The sequence below is a fragment of the Aquarana catesbeiana genome, linkage group LG03 (assembly GCF_042186555.1).
Source record: "Aquarana catesbeiana isolate 2022-GZ linkage group LG03, ASM4218655v1, whole genome shotgun sequence".
In the NCBI taxonomy this organism is placed as follows: domain Eukaryota; kingdom Metazoa; phylum Chordata; class Amphibia; order Anura; family Ranidae; genus Aquarana; species Aquarana catesbeiana.
In genome coordinates this window covers 633,481,331-633,502,853 of record NC_133326.1, presented here as the reverse complement: position 1 = coordinate 633,502,853, position 21,523 = coordinate 633,481,331, and the positions used below count along the sequence as shown (strand labels likewise).

Below are 21,523 nucleotides of genomic sequence, written 5' to 3'. Positions count from 1 at the left end.
CACAGTCATGATGGTACAGAAAACAGTCTCCAGCAAACCTTCCACAAGGATGTCTTTCTTAGAGTTGGGCCAAACACCCCCCCACGTTTGGCGCTAGAACTCCCGAACATATAAAACATTCAGGCCCAAACCACAAACCCTATTAGTCTATGGAACCCAAACTTGAAAAATCAAAAGTGATTGTAAAGTCTTGTTTTTTTTTTTTTTTTAAATAACAAACATGTTATACTTAACTGCTCTGTGCAGTGGTTTTGCACAGAGCAGCCCGGCTCCTGGCCTGACCCTCCTGCCAGGTGCACCCACAGTAAGCAGCTTACAATGGGGGCACCCAAGCAGGCACGCTCCCGAGCCACGGCTCTGTGTGTCCATTCACACATGGAGCTGCAGCCCGGCCTCGCCCCCTCCATCTCCTGATTGGCTCACTAGCTGTGATTGACAGCAGCGGGAGCCAATGGCTCCCCTGCTGCCAAAAGCCAATCAGGAGTGCAAGTCCTCAGAGAGCCAAGACTCTCGTGGACATTGCTGCATTGAGAGGGAGCTCAGGTAAGTATTAGGGGGACTGCTGCACACAGAAGGTTTTTACCTTCATGCATAGGATGCATGAAGGTAAAAAACCTTGTGCCTTTACAACCACTTTAATCTGAGGAAAAAAGTAGATACATTTTTTTCATTTAAATGTCGCCTTAGCAGCGCCATGAAATCTAATGCTTTGGCAACAATTTACTGATTTCCTAGCAATGTCAATTTTGTGATGATGATTTATGCTCATCTTTTGTACCCCCTTACCATTTCACACAGGGGGGGCCGGGATCTGGGGGTCCCCTTGTTAAAGGGGGCTTCCAGATTCCGATAAGCCCCCCGCCTGCAGACCCCCACAACCACCGGGCAAGGGTTGTGGGGATGAGGCCCTTGTCCTCATCAACATGGGGACAAGGTGCTTTGGGGGGTACCCCAAATCACCCTCCCAATGTTGAGGGCATGTGGCCTGCTACGGTTCTCTTGTCCCCCCCTCTTTTCCTGCGGCCTGCCAGGTTGCGTGCGTTGCTTTTTTTTGCATTGATCCATGTCCCCTTAGGCAGGACCCAGGTCCCCAAACACTTTTTATGACAATACCATGCATATAAGCCTTTAAAATGAGCACTTTTGATTTCTCCCATAGACTTTTAAAGGGTGTTCCGCGGCTTTCAAATTTGCCGCGAACACCCCAAATTGTTCGCTGTTCGGCGAACTTGCGAACAGCCGATGTTCGAGTTGAACACGAGTTCGACTCGAACTCGAAGCTAATCCCTATTCGTGAGGAGACCTCCACTGTGCGTACATCTTCCCCACCCAACATAACTTGCCTAACAGCACATTCAACACTCTCCTCTTTTGAATTGGCTACTACTGAAGAGATTACAAAACTTTTCTCAGATGCCCACCTAACCAATTGTCCCCTGAATCCTGTTCCCTCACAACTACTACGGTCACCCTCTTCTTCTATCCTATGCTCCCTCACTCACATCTTCAATCTCTCCCTCTCTAGTGGCACCATCCCCTCCCCTCTAAAACATACGCAGATCACTTAAAAAGCTTAAAAAGCCCTCACTGGACCCTACCAACCTGAACAACTTAAAGTGGTGTTCCGGTCGAAATTATACTTTTTAAATATAAATACCTCTATAATACACAAGCTTAATGTATTCTAGTAAAGTTAGTCTGTAAACTAAGGTCTGTTTTGTTAGTTTATAGCAGTAGTTTGTTATTTTATAAACTTACAGCAGGCCGTGGCCATCTTAAGTGTGGGCACCTGAAGCCAGACTGTATTTCTTCCTGGATCTAATCCTTGCAGATCTCGCACATGCTCAGTGCAGCACAAGCAGTGTAATAGGTTTCAGGTCAGGTTTCCATAGCAACGGCAGTGTCAGAGGAAGTTGCCGCCCCTTCCCAGAAGGCATTGCAAACAGGAAATGATGCGATGGGCCACGGCCAAGGAGGAGGAAGTGAAAAATGAATACAGCAGATATACAGTAGGTGCTGAGAACATTTTTTTTTAAATATCCAATTAGTTTACAGTGCACAGTTTAGTGAGGGATGCTGAAGAGTTGTAAAAGTGAGTGGAACTCCACTTTAAGACCCATCTCATTGGTCCCATTCACCTCTAAACTTCTAGAACGCTTAGTCTACAACCGTCTTAGCTCCTACCTCAGTAAAAATAACCTTCTTGACCCCTTACAGTCTGGCTTAACCTCACAGCACTCCACAGAAACTGCCTTACTAAAACTCACTAACAATTTACTAACTGCTAAAACCAACAGCCAGTACTCCATACTCCTACTACTTGACCTCTCTGCGGCCTTTGATACTGTTGACCACCAGCTCCTTCTCAATAAACTACATTCCCTTGGCCTCCGAGATTCTGCTCTATCCTGGTTCTCTGCCTATTTATCACAGCGCTCCTTCAGTGTCACCTACAACTCTGTCTCTTCCTCTCCATTGCCCCTTTCTGTGGGGGTCCCCCAAGGCTCTGTTCTTGGACCCCTTCTCTTCTCTATCTACACCTCCTCCCTTGGTCACTTAATAACTGCCCACGGCTTCCAATACCACTTATACGCTGATGACACCCAAATCTATCTGTCTACTCCTCACCTCACTCCTTCAGTCTCCTCTCGCATTACTAACTTACTAACTGACATATCAGCACGGATGTCGCATCACTTCCTTAAACTAAATCTCTCTAAAACTGAGCTATTAATATTCCCCCCCGCCCGTGCCCCCCTCCATGACTTTTCCATCAAAATCAACAAAGCTCCATCAGTCCCTCCCCTCATGCCAGGGTGCTAGGTGTAATCCTAGACTGATGAATGAATGAATGAATGCTGCTGCCAGACTTATCCACCTTACCAACCACTCAGTGTCTGCCAACCCTCTCCTCCAATCCCTACACTGGCTCCCAATCACCCAGCGAATTAAATTCAAAATACTAACCACAACTTACAAAGCCATTCACAACTCTGCCCCGAGCTACATCACCAATCTTGTCTCCAAATATCACCCAAATCATCCTCTCCGCTCTTCTCAAGACCTCCTGCTCTCAAGCTCTCTGGTCTCCTCCTCTCATGCTCGTCTCCAGGATTTCTCCAGAGCCTCTCTCATCCTCTGGAACTCGCTACCTCCACCTGTCCGGCTATCCCCTACTCTTGCTACCTTCAGGCGATCCCTGAAAACTAATTTCTTCAGGAAAGCCTATAACGTCTCCAACTAATCTTTTACCACTTCTATCAGCTCATTCCCCACAGTTACAACCTTTTGTATCACCTGCCCCACCCTATTAGATTGTAAGCCCTTCTGAGCAGGGCCCTCTTAATCCTCCTGTATCTTATTGTATTATAACTGTATTGTCTCCCTTTTATATTGTAAAGCGTTGCGTAAACTGCACTATATAAATCCTGTATAATAATAATAATAAGTGGGTGTGGTTACTGAAAGCTAGTGACATCACAGGGAGGAACGCTGTTCCTATGTAGCCAGTGGGCATATACAGGATGGGAGGAGCTGATCATAGGTCCCTGCCCAGTGTACTCTCATTAGTAAGGATGCATTGTACATCCTAATTCATGAGAAAATTAAGAAATAAAAAAAGACCCATCCACAAAGGACCGGGTGGGGGGTGCAGTACACATATACAGTATATATCTGTGCTGGGCTTTGAGTGAAGACTAGCACAGGAGAAGGGAGCTTGCCATGGGGGGGGGGGGGTGCTGTCAGTGTAGCAGGAAGTGCTCTGGGGTCTCAGCTCAGCTCACAGTTTACAATGATTACTATAAACTAAAGGGACAGTACAGGCAACCACACTAAGGCTCTGTTTCCACTAGCATGACTTGTAATGCGACTTTGGACACATAAAGTTGCATGAAAAATCACAGCCCATTGATTTCAATGGCACCTGTTCCAATCGATGTGACTTTGAAAATCAGCGACTTTGAAAAGGTACCTGCACTACTTTGATGTGACTTTTGATGCAACTTTGATCCAGAGTGTGTAAAGTTGGACTCAAAGTCACATCAAAGTTGCACTTGTGCAACTTTGGGGTCGCAATAGTGGAAACGTGACTTGTCATGCGACTATGTGTCCAAAGTCGCATGACAAGTCAAAGCCCATTGATTTTAATGGTGCCCATTCCCATCTAGGCAACTTTGAAAATCAGCGACTTTGAAAAGGTGCCTGCACTACTTTGCTGCAACTTTTGATGTGACTTTGATCCAGAGTGTAACGTTGGATCAAAGCTGCACTCAAAGTTGCATCAAAGTCACACTCCAAAGTCGCACTCTAGCCTTAGGCTACGTTTCCAATTTAGAGTGCAACTTTGAGTGCAGCTTTGATTCAACTTTACACTCTGGATCAAAGTCACATCAAAAGTTGCAGCAAAGTAGTCCAGGTACCTTTTCAAACTCGCTGATTTTCAAAGTCGCATAGATGGGAACGTTTGCCATTGAAATCATTGGGCTGTGACTTGTGATGTGACTTTATGTGTCCAAAGTCGCATGACAAGTTGCACTAGTGGAAACGGAGCCTTAAACTCATTACTCACATGTAATGAGCAATAGAAATCAATCTGTATCCTTCCAAACTTTCAAAAATGTTCCTTTGTACTCCATTTCTTTCATATTTCTTTCCCAGCTCCCTCCACCATTCACAGCAGTTGGGAGTGTACCACATCATGCACACAGTGCCATCACAGTGCCACACCATGCACACAGTGCCATCACAGTGCCACACCATGCACACAATGCCCATCACAGTGCCACACCATGCACACAGTGCCATCACAGTGCCACACCATGCACACAATGCCCATCACAGTGCCCATCAGTGCCATCAGTGCTCATCACAGTGCCCATCAGTGCCATCACAGTGCCCATCAGCGCCATCACAGTGCCATGCAGAAACAACCACGTGGTTCTACACTGTAGAAAATCTGCAGCATGTTGCATTGTAATTTATCTTACAGTTTCTAACAAACAGAACATTTTTGCAAAGCGCTCTCTCTCTCTCGCGCGCGCGCACGCGCGCTCGTGGAATGGGGGTGGTGCTGGGTGGAGCTGGGCAGGTCTAGACATGCCTGTCTAAGAACGACCGACAACCTTTTCAGGAAGTGAAAGACAGCTTAGCAAATTCAAATAAATTGAGATAGCGTTGAAGAACAGGATGTAGCTGATTGTCTGGCTTAGATAAGACTTTGTAAGCTAAACAATCAGCTAGCCAGAAAATGAAAAATATCAAAGATAAGGATATTTACCATACTATTAATAGAAGTTCACAAGCCAGAAACCTGGTATGTGGGAGATCTTCCTTTACTTACCTACTTAGTCCATGGCACTATACCGTATTAGGGTTTTGGTCTCCTGAAGGAATTGTATCCACTCCTCTATATCTCTTGCTTTTTTCTCTAGCACCAGATTCCCAGACATTCAGGGCCGCCATCAGGGGGGTACAGGCAATACACATGTAGGGGGCCCAAATGTCTAGAGGGGCCCGGGCCATGGCAACCAGCAAGTATGCAAGAGAGAGGAGTCCAGGTTCACTAAATTAACCAATCCTTCAAAAAGCAATCCATGCGGATTGCTTTTTAGGCCCCTTTCAGGCAGTCCTGATTGGACCCTCTATTCTCCTCTATGGAGTGGCAGATGTAAATGGAATTGTGTCCATTTACACCCTCCTACCTCCAATCCAATCTGGAGGAAAAAAAATGGGCATCCGTTCCCCTCGATCTGGCCGGATCAGAGGGAAGTTGGGTGTAAACGGACAGCATGAGCGAACACAGACCTGTCAATCAACCACTCCGCTCAGCTAAACAGGGGATCCGCGGACAGATCCCCCGCTCAGAAAAACTGGATCGGGCCTGTGTGAAGATTGCAGCTAAAGTGTAACTAAGGCCAGCCATAAAAGTTTTTTAAATCTCGGCTGGTTCAGCAGGGACTGGCCGAGATTCAAACCATATATGGGCAGGCTGAATGTTCCCAAGTTGATCAGTCGATCAATATGTGTACAACCAGCCTCTCGGATTTTACATACAATGATCGCTAGCAGCTGTTATAGCCGCTGGCAATAATCACTATGTTCTCTCTGAGGGCGCTGGTACCCTCTCCCCCCCACTGGGATAACACAATGGCTCCACAGGAGGGATTCACCCATCAACACTGTGTGTGTTGATGGGGGAATCAAGCTAATTTTTTTCTTGCAACCTGTGGGACACAGATGGGGGAAAAAAATGAATGGGTTTTTCCATAATTTTGTCAAATTGGAAAAAAAGGGCTGGCTTTATATATACATATATATATATATATATATACATTAGTTATATATACATTAGTTGTATTTATAACTAGAACATCCAACAGGGTTATGTCATTGCAGGAGATTTCCTCTCACTTCCTGTCTTGGTTTCACCAGGACAGGAAGTGAGGGAATCTTACTGTGGGGATATAGCCAGCAATTGTTTCCTTATATATTAAATACAATATAGAATATGGAAATTATAGTGCAACAATTGCAAGCTATGACCCCACAGTGAGATTCCAAAATGGGGGGTGGGGGGTGTGGGAATGTATATCTCCATATACTGGGACTTTAAATGAAGCGCACAAGGAAAGGGGGTAGTGCGCCTCCATCCCTAATCTAAATTCAAAAAATAATAAAAGAGTATGGGACTTTAAATGAGGCAGGCTCAAGCACAGCGTGAGAGTAATGCCGCGTACACACGAGCGGACTTTTCGACCGAACTGGTCCGACGGACCGAGTCCGGCAGACAATTCGACCGTGTGTGGGTGCTTCATCGGACCGGACTTTTTCGGTCGAAAATCTGACGGACTTTAGATTTTGAACATGTTTCAAATCTTTACGTCGGAACTCCGCCAGACCCAGTTCCTATCAAAAAGTCCGCTCATCTGTATGCTAGTCGGATGGACGAAAACCGACGATAGGGCAGCTATTGGCTACTGGCTAACTAACATCCTTATTTTAGTCCGGTCGTACGTCATCATGTACGAATCCGTCGGACTTTGGTGTGATCAGGTGTAGGCAAGTCCGGTCGTTAGAAAGTCCGTCGGAAGTCCTTCGGATAGACTGTCGGACCAGTCTGGTCGAAAAGTCCGCTCGTGTGTACGCGGCATAAGAAGTTATTATACATGAATATCAAATTGCGTAATGTATATGACATATGCTGACATCTTGGAAAATACATAGCATACATATAAACAGGATGTAAAACATGATTACCATAACAGGGGAACAATTGCACATATTTCATTGGTATGATGAAATAGAACTAGTAATATACAGTAAATTCATAAAAATATTGTAAATATTGTTTTATGAATTTACTGTATATTACTAGTTCTATTTTTTGCCTTTAGTAAATCAACACCAGTGCTACCTTGCCTTCACAAGGCAAAGTGACAGACTCTGTGCAAAGGGGCCCCACCCGCCACCAAACCCTTTATATCCACTTCCGTCACTGATCATTCCTTTGTCACAGCTGATGCTGAAATCACTGTTGCTGGCTATCTGGGGAAACAGTAACATCTACCCACAGTCATATGACAGTGTTCAGGTGTTTTGCTTGGTGTCTATTAACATTCTCTGCAGTATAATCTGAGGAAACAACTAAAACTCTGTAGTGTAATAATATTTGCTTTACTAAAAAAAAAAGACTGCACATACAACTGCAAGAAAAACAATTCATACCATGCAAAGTATAACAATATGTGCATACAATTTACTGTACACATGCCCAAATGATCTCTCCTTCCCAACAAATAAGCATGGACCATGTATGTGGTAGGAATAAGTATACTAATCAGCTACTAACTAACTTGGGTTTCCTGGTGGTGGAATCTTCTCATGGCCCTTGAGTCCAGCATAAAACATCTGTTTCCTCTGAAGCTTCCATAAAAAATACTGTTCCCATGTTCCTCGAGCACATGGCTTGTTCAAAGTTCTATTTCCCTCCCCCTATTTCCTGCTACATCATATCCTGTAGCCTCACCTCCTGTGCTGAGCTCATAAACCAGTCCAACAGGTTCATTTGCAATAGGGGGAGCCTTATATTCCAACTCAAAACATGTAACTAAAATCTAACCATTCACATATCTAAGATATAAATAATCACCCAAATAGCCATAGCAACACATCTGGCCTAGCACTTACCACTCAGATGTGTTAGGTAATGTCACTGGGTGTGACTGAGGAAGGATCAGTGAGAGAGTGCAGGTAAGGTGAATATAAGGTGGTCAGGATGGGGGTCATGGGCAAGTAGAAGGTAGCATGATTTTTTTTTCATTGTGTTACTTAGTTACTTGATAAATTCCCGCCTCTGTGTATCAAAACCAGTCACTGAAATTGTGCTGTGCAGAAACAACTTTCATTCTTGAAGTGCAAGTGTGCCCAGGCTATACACATTTAAATATCTGCATATTCTTAAAGAGCTTTTAAACGCTTCCGGACTGCCCACCGCATATATACTACGGCAGGGCAGCCCGGCTGTGCAAAATCTTGTACCCGTCCGTGATTTTGTGCACGCGATCTGGGGCACGCGCTGCCGGAGCCCCTTTCCCACTGTGTTTGGACACAGCGGAAGCCAATCAGCGGGTCCAGCGGCCGCGATGGCCTCTGGGACCCAAAGATCATTCGGAGGAGAGGCAGAACGGCAGTCTGCCTATGTAAACAAGGCAGACCGCCGTTCTGTGAGCTAAGCAGAAACACGAATCTCTCTTTTCCTCCAGGGCATCCACTTCCCCCACAGTTAGAAAACACTCCCTAGGAGCACACTTATCCCTTTGATCGCCCGTGATATTAACCCCTTCCCTGCCAATGTCATTTATATAGTGATAGTGTTTTTTTTTTTTTAGCACTGATCACTCTATTGTTATCACTGGTCCCCAAGAAATGTCACTTAGTGTCAGATTTGTCCGCCACAATGTCGCAGTCCCGCTAAAATTTCCTGATCGCCACCATTACTAGTAAAAACAATAAAAAAAAATGAAAAGTCCATAAATCTATTCCATAGTTTGTAGACACAATTTTGCGCAAACCAATCAATATACGCTTATTGGGATTTTTTTTTTTTTACCAAAAACATGTAGCAGAATACATATTGGCCTAAATTGATGAAGAAATTAAATTTTTTTTATTTTTTTATTGGGTATGTTTTATACCAGAAAGTAAAAAATTATTCTTCTTTTTTCAAAATTGTCGGTCTTTTTTTGTTTATAGCGCAAAACATTAAAACCGCAGAGGTGATGAAATACCACCAAAAGAAAGCTCTATTTGTGGTAAAAAAAAGAACATCAATTTTATTTGGGTACAGAGTCGCATGACAGCGCAATTGTCAGTTAAAGCAACGCAGTACCGTATTGCAAAAAATGGCCTGGTCAGGAAGGGGGTAAAACCTTCCGGAGCTGAAGGGGTTAAACAAGCCATCCCTGATCTTTCTAGCTGCTTGTATTGTAAAAAAGTTCAAAGATCATCAAAGATCACAACAAAGATTCTAAAGTCTGGATTTGGTCAGTTTCTAATAGCTATCTTGTGCTCACATTAGAGGGCTTACACAATGCCTAAAGCTGCAGAGATAATTACAGTAAGGGCTTGGTTTAACTACTTCTCGACCGGCCGCATGCAATGTATTGCGGATAGGCGAACAGTGTAGGCAAAGCGATATACCCGTACATTACTGCCTACTTCTGGGTTTAGGTTGCTCGCATGTGCACCCACCCACCCCTCCAAGCGGCTGTGATTGTACACAGTAAGAGCCTGTCATAAAGTCCTGACCAATGATTCATGGCTGGGACCTGCTGATCGGCTGTGTACATCCCAGCCCGGAGCTTGGTGTTGACAATCAACACAGAGCTCCGTACAGAGAGAACAATCTCTCTGTTTCTCATCTCTGCAAAGGGATGAGAAACTTAGAGATCTATTACACATCGCTCCCAACTATCCCGGATTTCGAGGAACTGTCCCTGATTTGGAGCAATGTCCCTCTGTCCCTCATTCCTCCTCAATTGTCACTCATTTTGGTCTGATTTATATAGTTGTATATAAAATGCACTTCTTATCTATCAAAAAGTGTTTTCCAGCTCTAAACATTTCATCTGATTTCTAAATTCCAAAAGCCAATATAATAGAATAGTGGTGGTAAAAAAAGCACTTGTGGGTTTAACCAATCTTGTTTTTTGTACAATTCTCCTTTAAGGGGGCGTGACAAGGGGTGTGTCCTATGCCTGCATACTTTTGCTGATAGGTGTCCCTCATTCCCATCTCAATAAGTTGGGAGGTATGTTTACATACATTACACATAATAAAGCGCACATTTAACCCTTTGTTCGCCCTAGATGTTAACCCCTTCCCAGTCAATGTCATTAGTAAAGTGAAATTTTATAATATTATTACTGATCACTGTAATAATGTCACTGGTGATGTCAGTGGCAGTTAGTTAGTTCCCCGCAGTGTCACATTATAAGTCACTGCTCAATGCCATTAAAGTAAAAAAAAAATAACAAAAAAAAAATTCCAGTATATATACCATAGTTTGTAGGCGCTATAACTTTCATGTAAACCAATCAATATACACTTATTGGGATATTTTTTCTCAAAGACATGTAGCAGAATACAAGTTGGCCAAAAATAATGAAGAAATTAGATTTTTTTTTTTACTTTTTATTCGATATGTTTTATAGCAGAAAGTAAAAAATATTGTTTTTTTTCAAAATTTACGGGGTTTTTTTTTCCCATTTATATAGCAAAAAATAAAAAACCCAGTGGTGATCAAATACCACCAAAAGAGAGCTCTATTTATGTGGAAAAAATTATATTAATTTTGTTTGAGTACAGCGCTGCATGACCATGCAATTGGCAGTTAAAGTAGGGCACTGCTAAAGAGCAAAAAATGGCCTGGATATGAAGGGGTAAAATTTCTGGAGCTGAGGTGGTTAAAATGTTTTTCTACTTTAGAAAATGCAGATAATTTAGTGTGCGTAGTCTGCATATAGACTTACTATAAAAGCATGCTAATTGCTTCTAATATTAGCCACAGTTTTCAATTAACCACTTCAGCCCCGGAAGATTTGCCCCCTTAATGACCAGGCCATTTTTTGCGATATGGCACTGCATAGATTGACAATTGCGCGGTCGTGCAACGGTGTACCCAAACAAATTTTATGTCCTTTTTTTCCCCAAAAATAGAGCTTTCTTTTGGTGGTATTTTATTACCTCTGTGGTTTTTATTTTTTTGCGCTATAAACAAAAGAAGAGCGACAATTTTGAAAAAAAAACACACATTTTTTTACATTCTGCTATAAGACATTTAAAAAAAAATGTAAAAAAACAAATGTATTCATCAGTTTAGGCCAATATGTATTCTGCTACATATTTTTGGTAAAAAAAATCCCAATAAGAGTATATTGATTGGTTTGCACAAAAGTTATTGCATCTACAAAATAGGGGATAGATTTATGGCATTTTTATTATTTTTTTTTACTAGTAATTGCGGCGATCAGTGATTTTTAGCGGGACTGCGACATTGCGGTGGACAGATCAGACACCTAATGGACATTTTTGACACTTTTTTGGGAACCAGTATGCACTGGTATTGTACTAATGACACTAGCAGGGAAGGGGCTAACATCAGGAGCGATCAAGGGGTTAACTGTATAAAATCAATAAGATAGGGTAAGTGGCGCTCCCTAGTTAGGGGGGGGGTGAAAAAAATCTCTATTTGAACACCATCAGTGCTTACATAGGAGAAAACCAAAAAGCATATTTCCCAACTGTCCCTGATTTCGAGGGACTGTCCCTGATCTGAAGCAATGTTCCTCTGCCCCTCATTGTTCCTCATTTTTCCCTCATTTTGGTCTGATCTATATAGCTGTTTATAAAATGCACTTTTTATCTATCAAAAAGTGTTTTCCAGTGCTAAACCCTTCATCTGATTTCTAAATTGCTGAATTTGTAAATTCCAGAAGCCAATATAAAGGAATAGTAGTGGTAAAAAAAAAGCACTTGTGGGTTTAACCAATCTTGTTTTTTTGTACAATTTTCCTTTAAGGAGGCGTGGCAAGGGGTGTGTCCTATGCCTGCCTACTTTTGAGATGGGTGTCCCTCATTCCCATCTCTAAAAGTTGGGAGGTATGCAAAAAGGACAAAAAGTGGCAAAAAAAAGTATATATACAAAAGGTGATAATCTATTATTAATAGCCCCCTATATTACATGACTATAACCAATCAGAACATTGAGTGCTGTATACGTATCAATATTAGTGACTATTCACATCCATAAACAGTGCTAAAAGTGATAATTAGGTAGTTATAAGGAGTTATAAATTGAAAATGGTAAAAATCAGTGATAAATCAACTCATGAATAGTATGTGAGTACAAATTTGCACCAATCATAATATGTGCATCATACCAAGTCCAACAAAAAATATATATATCAAAAAAATAAAATCATTATGACAGGTCCAACTATAAAATATCCCCAAGTCCGACCTGTCAGCACATGGTAATCTGTGTGATGACAGGTCGGACGGCCTTGGAGACAGAACAGTGAGTGTGTGAGTGCCAGCTTGGGAACAGGACGTAAGCCCTGAAGAGCTGCTGGATTACTTTTTGGAGATAGTGACGGAGGTGCACTGAGCGGATGATCGTCTCGGGCGCCTGGTGTTGATGTAGCGGGTGGAAGCACGGGCCAGTGACAGAGCTACCAAGAGAGACCATCCACGTTAACCCATATATGCATTTTGGAGCTTCACTACTTTTTCTTGTTTTATTTTTTTTGTTTTTTCACTATCATTTGGACGATTTTTTTTGGGGGCTATTTTATAGTTGGACCTGTCATAATGCATATATATTTTTGATATATATATATTTTTTTTTTGTTGGACTTGGTATGATGCACATATTATGATTGGTGCAAATTTGTACTCACATACTATCAGGGCTGGGACAAGGGGGGGGCGGAAGGGACGGATGCCCTGGGCGGAACTATTTACTGGAGGAAAGGGGGCGCATGTGAAGTGCTGGCTGTGTGCTTCTAAAACTGTCTGGACACACCAGCCGCTAATACCTACACCTGCAAAGATGTGCTGAGTGCGCTCCTGCACCCAGCACAAGCCTAGAACAGATCAGCACTTCACCTATTCACTCCCCTGTCAGTGGAGATACTCCCCCTGACAGGCACTTGGTATTCCCTGCCCAGCGTCACACACTGAGAGGCTGGCCAGAGGCAGGATGGGAGCAGTGGCGTGGCGTTGCTATGGGGACGGGGATGGGGGGGTGACCGCACCTGGGTAATGCCATAAAGAAAGCTGGCAGTTGTAGTGGGTGCTGTCAAGCCCCCCTCCCTCCACCCCCCATCAGTGAAGCTCTAATAGCGGCGGTGTGACAGGGGAGAGGCGAGCTGCGAGATGTCAGAATGTTTCCCCCACTCGCCCCCCCTTTCTCCTGTCAGCAGTGCGGGAGGAGAGATAGCGGCTCTCTCATTATGTTTGCCGCCCTGCTTCCTGCCCGCTCTTTTCCCCTCCCCATTGGCCACAACGCAGGGCCAATCACAACGACCCATTGCTCTCCACAGGGAAGAGACTACAGCTCCCAGCATGCACTCTGCTGGGGGAAAAAAGAGAGAGAGAGCCCGGAACCCAGAAACAAGCTGGGGGAATGAGTGCTATACTTTAACTGCTCCAAAAGACAGAAACAGAGAGAGAGGAGTGTACCTGGGGAAGCCAAACAGAGAGCCATGCTACTAACCAGAGAGAGCCACGCTGCAAACCAGCACCACCAGAGAGAGCCACGCTGCCAACCAGCACCACCAGAGTGAGCCACGCTGCTAACCAGCGCCACCAGAGAGAGCCACGCTGTTAACCAGCACCACCAGAGAGAGCCACGCTGCCAACCAACGCCACCAGAGTGAGCCACGCTGCTAACCAGCGCCACCAGAGAGAGCCACGCTGTTAACCAGCACCACCAGAGAGAGCCACGCTGCAAACCAGTGCCACCAGAGAGAGCCACGCTGCTAACCAGCGCCACCAGAGAGAGCCACGCTGCTAACCAGCACCACCAGAGAGAGCCACGCTGCCAACCAGAACCACCAGAGAGAGCCACGCTGCCAACCAGCGCCACCAGAGAAAGCCACGCTGCTAACCAGAACCACCAGAGAGAGCCACGCTGCCAACCAGCGCCACCAGAGAAAGCCACGCTGCTAACCAGAACCACCAGAGAGAGCCACGCTGCCAACCAGCGCCACCAGAGAGAGCCACGCTGCTAACCAGAACCACCAGAGAGAGCCACGCTGAGCCACTACCAGGGTACAGACGTGCTACACTACTGACCAGAGTCACCCTGGGCAACACAGAGTGAGCAAACATCTAGCTGGCGGGATCACTGCGGCAATTTCCCTGGGTCTGGTAAGAGGTCCCGTCGGCCATTATCCTTTACTGATCCTAGGGACTGAGCCATTAGGAACTGCCTAACCTGCTATCCTCTAGCCCTAATACTGCCTCTGCAGGCTAGAGAATAGCAGGTTAAGCAATTACTGACTGCCACAATGAGCTCCAATGCTGTGCTGCTGGCTCGAAAATATTGTGTGTGTGTGTGTGTTTTGGGAGGGGGGGGGGGGCGCAGTTTGCCATCTTCGCCCTGGGCACCAAATGACCTTCTTCCGGCACTGCATACTATTCTTGAGTTGATTTATCACAGATTTTTACCATTTTCCATTTATAACTCCTTATAACTACCCAATTATTACTTTTAGCACTGTTTATGGATGTGAATAGTCACTAATATTGATATGTATACAGCACTCAATGTTCTGATTGGTTATAGTCATGTAATATAGGGGGCTATTAATAGTAGATTATCACCTTTTTAGATATACTTTTTTTTACCACTTTTTGTCCTTTTTGATTTTCTCCTATGTAAGCACTCAAATAGAGATTTTTTTCACCCCCCCCCCAACTAGGGAGCGCCACTTACCCTATCTTATTGATTTCACATAAGCATTAGCCCCTTAGGGGGTCTATCAGGGGAGGCTGCATACCTTCTGTCGGTCCTAAGCGAGGAGTTTTCTGCTTGACAAGGGGTTAACTGTGTTCCCTCACTTTGTGTTCTAAATGTATGGGGAAAGGGTTCCCTGGCACAACACACAGATCCGTCTTCCTGCATAGCAGAAAGACAGGATCTGCGTGATCTCCCCTGTCAGAACGGAGATCTGCCTTGTTCACACAGGCAGATCCCTGTTCTGTCACTGCGGGGAACAATCCACCGAACCCGCTGACTGGCTCCCCCGCTTTCCAATAGTAACGCGCGCTGCCGTGCGCCCACAAAAGCGATTTCACAATCCTACGTATACCTACGGCGATTTGCGCAGCCGATCCACCTTGCCACAGTATAACTGTGGCGGGTGATCGGCGAGTGGTTAATTCAATTTTTTTTCAATAATCCAAGAAAAAAAAAGATTCCAGTATGTGATTTTTTTTGCACTAAAACCCTTTTCAAGCACTAATGTAAAATAATAGAAAGCCTTTGTGTACTATTCTTTGTATTGTTAGTTAAATTGGTACCCCTTTAAAATCTTTTTTCCTCAGCCACCAGCACTGGGCCACCAGCGAAGATTACACCAAGTGTGGACACCAGTAAAACAACAGCAACAATGCAAAGTACACATTGGAGAACTTCAACTGTCCGAATACCCCAAACATCACAGCCAGGCAAGCAGTTCACTAGGACCTTATGGGTCACTATAGAAGATTACACATTTCATGAACTTTTTTTATTTAGAAGGCTCAGTTTTTAATATCAATGGATGATTATCCCTCAAGTACATAGTGCAATATCAACAGAAAATACCTCCGCGCTACCTGTGTATAAAATTGTTCATACAAAGTGCAACGCCTAGTATGTTCCCACAGTAAAGTGACCAAGTTATATAAATGAAGTTGTGCAGCCTATAAAGTGTCAAAATTCCACTAAAATGATGGTAATCAAAAGTGATCAAACATATATAGAAACATCTGTTTAAATTAAAAAAATATATGAAGTGAATATAAAATGATATAGTCCACAGTCAAAGAATATACTGGTATATATGCTAAATATATATATACTGTATTGGGAGATAAATCAATAATCTTCAATCGTGATAGATAGAAAAAGTCCACTTCCTTAATATGAATGAATCCATATGTAATAATGTGAAACCATATGGTGTCCTTCCAACTTTAAACACCTCCGTGTTCACGGGAACTCTCACCTTGAAAAATACTCAAATACGCAAATGAGGTGAAACAAATGTCAATGTAAAAAAAAGAGAGAGAGACAAATAATTCCACAGTATCGCACTAAATGAATCTACAAATCTCCTAAATATTAGCATTGTGAAATGATCAACATAAAACACCCATACATAATGAAGTGTCCATATGGCATATCCAAAATATATATATATATATGCTCCAACATATGCAAATCGATATGGTAGTACAGTCCAATTTAAAGTGATGAAAAGATAGTGAAACAAAATCTCGTTGAGCCACAAAAATCCTTCACCAAGTGATGTGTGCCAATTCCACTCCCTTAAGAATAAAGCTCACCAGATGCTGTTGCCATTCACTCTCGTGTCTGGCAAATCTTGCTTTATTAGATGTTTAACTTAGGGGATGACGAAGTCCGAAGTATCGAAACACGTCAGGATGTGGCTACACGGCAACGCAGAGATGGTGACTCCACGTGCACGAAGGAAGCTATGAGGAAATCGCAACACTGAGTCAGTCACCTGGCATGTTTGGAATTTTAACCAGGCGATTTTGAATAATTTATAATGTTAGTGCATTACTTTTAATAAACTGATTACCTTAAGGTGTTTTTACACTATTGGAGGCTCTGTCTCAATTTCTATTCCCACATGTGGAGAGTGTCTCTATGAATCTGGGTGGAGATTGGCCTGTACAAGCAGCTCTTCAATAACATTTAATAAAGTGATATTTTCCAGACATGAGAGTGAATGGCAACAGCATCTTGTGAGCTATATTCTTAAATGATGTATCACCTAATATATATATATATATATATATATATATATATATATATATATATATATATATATATATATATATATATTTAGCAAATATATATATTCTTTGGCTGTGGACTGTATTATTTTATATTCACTTCATATATTTTGATAGTTTTTTAAATTTGAATAGACATGTTTGATCACTTTTGATTACCATCATTGCTAGAGAGTGCAAAATGAGTCACATTTCTGCAAAGAAACCAATCAGCTTCTAACGTCAGCTTGTTCAATTAAACTTTGTCAATAAAACCTGGAAGCTGATTGGTTTCTATGCAGAAGTGTGACTGATTTTGCAATCTTTAAACACCATAGTGCAATAGACGTCAGCATTCCAGGTCATTCTAAGACATTGGCATTCAAGTTCATCCCAGTAGAGTTAGGGGCTCTGTAAAGACCACTCAAGTTCCTCCACACCAAATTCCACAGTCATGCTGGTACAGGTAACAGCCTTCCCCAAACCTTCCACAAGGAGGTCTAAAATGTTTTTCTATGCTGTAACATTAACAGTACCCTTTCAATCAATAATGAATCAATAATGAACGAAATAACTCAGAGGGATGTCCACACATTTGATCATAAAGTGTTGGATAAATGTATCCTTTTATATTTTTCCAGAAAACAAGAGATGTGAACCACAGTATAGCAAGGAGCTGGAGGAATGCGCGCAATCCATGCGTCAGGTGTGTATTACTGCTAAGTAATTCTGTGATATAATATTGGAGTACTGGGATGCTTTGGCTTCTATTCTTGCTTTGCAGAGCTGGTTCTGGGGAGAGCTGAATTTCTATAATCAGAGCCTGTAGCAGTGCTGGGAAAAGGTCCAATACCACTGAAGGCCCAAGTGCCCCCCCCCCCCCCACCACCACCACCACCACCACCACCACCACAATGAGTTGTGAACTACCTCAGTAGCATAGGTTGCATATGAGTCACAGTATCTCAAAACATTTGTCAGGTAGTGCAGCTCATATATATGTATTTAACTGCATATTTCTTTGAGATTTGCCTGAAATTCTTGTCTAAATCCTCTCTCAAAAAACAGAAACACTTTTGTAATATGTATATATTTGAAACTCTGACTTTCTACTTTTACATATCTGAGCTCCTCACCTGTTTCTGTCCATGTTTACAGAAAAATATATATATAAAAAGGAGCCCCAAAAATTTGGTTCCCAAAAAGATTTTGGTGGAAAGGGTTTAAACAGGGCCAGGACAAGCAGAGGGAAGGAGGGGCGGCTGCCCTGGGCACTGTGGTATCATGTGAGGTGGGGGGGGCACCACAAGGAGATTGGGGGGAGGGGATTTGTGTTGAGAATGGGAATTTGGGTGGCAGTAGGGTGTAAAAATTGTTCTAGGAGGGTCATTTTAGGGAGGTGTGCTAGGAGTGGTGAATTGGGGGATTTGTGTTGGGAGGGGGGATGAGCGAAGAGGATGGGGGGGCACAATTGGCATGTTCGCCCTGGCCCCTAGATGATCTTATCCCACCACCGGGTTTACAGAATATTTGTGTAGACTGTGCAGCTGCACAAGGGCCTGCTATTAGCTAAGGGCTCATTTATACTATTGGTGAGCCCAGCGAGTGGTGGGATCTGGGTGGCATTCAATGTCAGACCCTAGTTGTATAATTGACAATAAGAGGGTTCAGGATATGAAAAAGGCTTCTTTTTGCCAGTATGCATCTATCAATTTATCTGTCTATATAGGGTGAAGTGTACTTCAGCAGTAATATAATAAGGGAATCAAAAATACATTATGTACTGGGGCCCTTCAATGACTTTGTCTGCCACTGGGTGTAGTATTGTCTTGTTCATTTGTAAATAGAAATGATCTGTCAGCTGATCAACAGTATATATGATCTGATTAAAGCCAAACTCTGACTCTATCGTTATTGCCCCTCAATTTTTTGGGTGCTTATTGATCTCGGATATTGTCATGTCCCATTAGACCCTAAACTTGTCATTCTGGGCATTATCCCATAAGACTTAATTCCACAAAATTGTTTGGACTTGTACTCTATTTATAACCCGAAAACACATTTTACAGAAATGGATATCATCTACCCCTGACTCTTATGCAATGGCGAACTATTGTGATTCATACCTTGTGCAGAGAATAATTAACTTATCAGCACAGGGGATGTCCAAGAAAATTTGCTCTCTAAGGTCATCATCTACTGATCAACCTACACTTTGTCCTTAACGTCTCCTTGCTTTTAGGAGGTATGCTATTGCTCTGTGTTATATAGTCTATACTTTGGCTTTAAAGTTGTGAGCCAGACAGTCTTTTATGCCTTACCCTTTAAGCCCCTACTCTCAGGGTCATGTGATTATTACAATGTGCATGTCATTATACTTCAACTATTTGCTTGCTTGTAAACTGGAATGCACTGTGACTATGTTCAATTTCGATTCAAGTTTTCGCATACCTATGTTTCTTTTTCTTTTGGAAAGAAATGGAAAAAAGTTTTATTAAATATTACCTGATTGAAAAAAAAAAAAAGAAAGCCAAACACTGGCCAGGTATCTTCCCCCAGTAAACAGAACTCTCCCTCCAGCTCAGTGGTCTCCAAACTGCAGGCTCTGGACCAGGTGTAGCCTTTGCTTGCCTTTATCTAGTCCTTAAGGTGCTATTTTCACACTGTTATAAAGCTATTGTCTACTGCAGGTAGTATTAGGGTTTTTTTTTCATGTAGGTAAAATGCTTGGCTTGGTTGGCAGCAAAGCCTGTGATTGAATCTGGGTCAGGGTGAGTGATCCAGGGAGGCTGGTATGACTCATCAGGCAGCATCTCTAGTACCCCCCCCCCCCCCACTTCTGGAACCTGTGAGAAATTTCCAGAAGAATGGGAGGGAGGTTAGGAGGAACTGCCTGGAGTATTCATGAGGGCATTGACTAATCTCCAACAGACGTATTGACAGGGGGCAGGCCACCTCATAATTACTCAGGGTCAGCCCAGCAGGGAGGAGAGTTTGGGTGGAAGCTGGAGGTGGAGTGCTAAGGAGGCTGTCGGAGACCCTTGAGGGTAGCCTCCCACTCTGAGGCGGGATGACCTCAGGTTATGGGCTTGGGTGCTGAAGGGACCCTCTACAACACACAGAGGAATCCTTCCTGGATGCATGGAAGTAGGTGTGAGGACAGTAGGAGCCAGTGTGCATGTCTGGGAGATCTCCAGGGAGAAGACAGCTGGGTCACTGGTAAGTGAGACAGCCTGAGAGGACTAGGGAGTACAGTCTGAGATGGTTGCAGAGTTAGTCTGGGAGCACTGTGGAAGATTAGACAGGAGGGCTAGTGAAAGGGGCAGCTGCAGCCAGGTGGGCTGGCAGTGCTTGAAGAGGTGATGCTGGGTTCAGTAGCCACAGAAGGACAGCTGGACACTGAGACTTTGCTACACAACCAAGGGGGCCCACGGTCCCTGCCTGTAATGGGCCTTTGCTTTATCTGACTGAGCCCTTTTTGTCAGATCATCTAAGTGTTCCAGCTGGTCCTCTGATTTTTGTGCTGCAAGCAAGTGATGCGCTGGAGGAAGCTGAGGAGTGTGTATATGGACTGTATATAGAAGTTGTCCCTAAAGAGTTCTGCAAGTGGGCATCCCATAATACCCCTATCCCCATCCAAGTTTTTTCCCCTCAATAGAACAAAACAAAACAAAGCACTGGACTGTTTCCTGACTGCAGTTTACTTGTGAAGACACGGTGTGCCTTTCTGTACAGGGTGGGGGATTCCATTCTATTTGCGACTTCTTAGGGGGTGCACTACATAAGCAGTGGGGCATTTTCCTTGCACTGACACTAACAATGGAGCATTATTCCTCCCACTGATACCAACAATAGAGTACTTTCACGCCCACTAATACTGATGATGGGACATTGTTTACTCCCACTGATGCTGAGGCATTTTCTAATTCCACTTTTCACAGTCCAGCCCCCTAAAGTTTGAAGGACAGTAAACTGACCCTTTGTTTAGAAAAATTTGGGACTGCTGCTCTAAATGGCGCAAATACTCACCTGAAATCATGGTCATGTGACAGGTCTCGTCACAAGTCTTCTGTTTTCTGCTGGTGCCCAAGTCGCTGCTTAGTGACATGGACACTCCCACTTGGGTCCATCAGTGAAGTATTTACAAGGTCATGTACAGGAACCCTCTGATGACTATGTCTACCACTCTGATGACTATGTCTAAAGAATATAAATAAAGCAAAATTTTGGCCAGGGATGTTTCCCACCAAACGTGCCCCATTAATTAAAAACCCCACAATCTAAATGGCCCAAATACTTAACTGAATTTATGGTCATGTGATAGGCTCTGTACCAAGTCTTCTTTGGTTGCCCACATCATTGCTTTGTGACGTGGTCACTTCCAGTTGGGTCCAACTGTAGGGTTCTCACAAGGTCCTGGAGACTCTAGCGGCAGCATGATGAAAAGACC

At 43.5% G+C, this 21,523-nt stretch overlaps 1 protein-coding gene across 3 annotated transcripts in view; it reads left to right on the top strand.

Annotated features, from left to right (window-relative positions):
- LOC141133236 (adhesion G protein-coupled receptor E3-like) overlaps positions 1-21,523 on the top strand; it is a 114,912-nt gene that overhangs the window by 37,168 nt on the left and 56,221 nt on the right. For 2 of the 3 annotated variants that reach the window (XM_073622493.1, XM_073622491.1), the window contains exons 7-8: positions 15,613-15,735; positions 17,715-17,779. In XM_073622493.1, coding sequence (XP_073478594.1) covers positions 15,613-15,735; positions 17,715-17,779 — 188 coding nt within the window. The remainder of the gene's footprint in view (positions 1-15,612; positions 15,736-17,714; positions 17,780-21,523) is intronic. The other variant, XM_073622492.1, reaches the window with a different exon arrangement.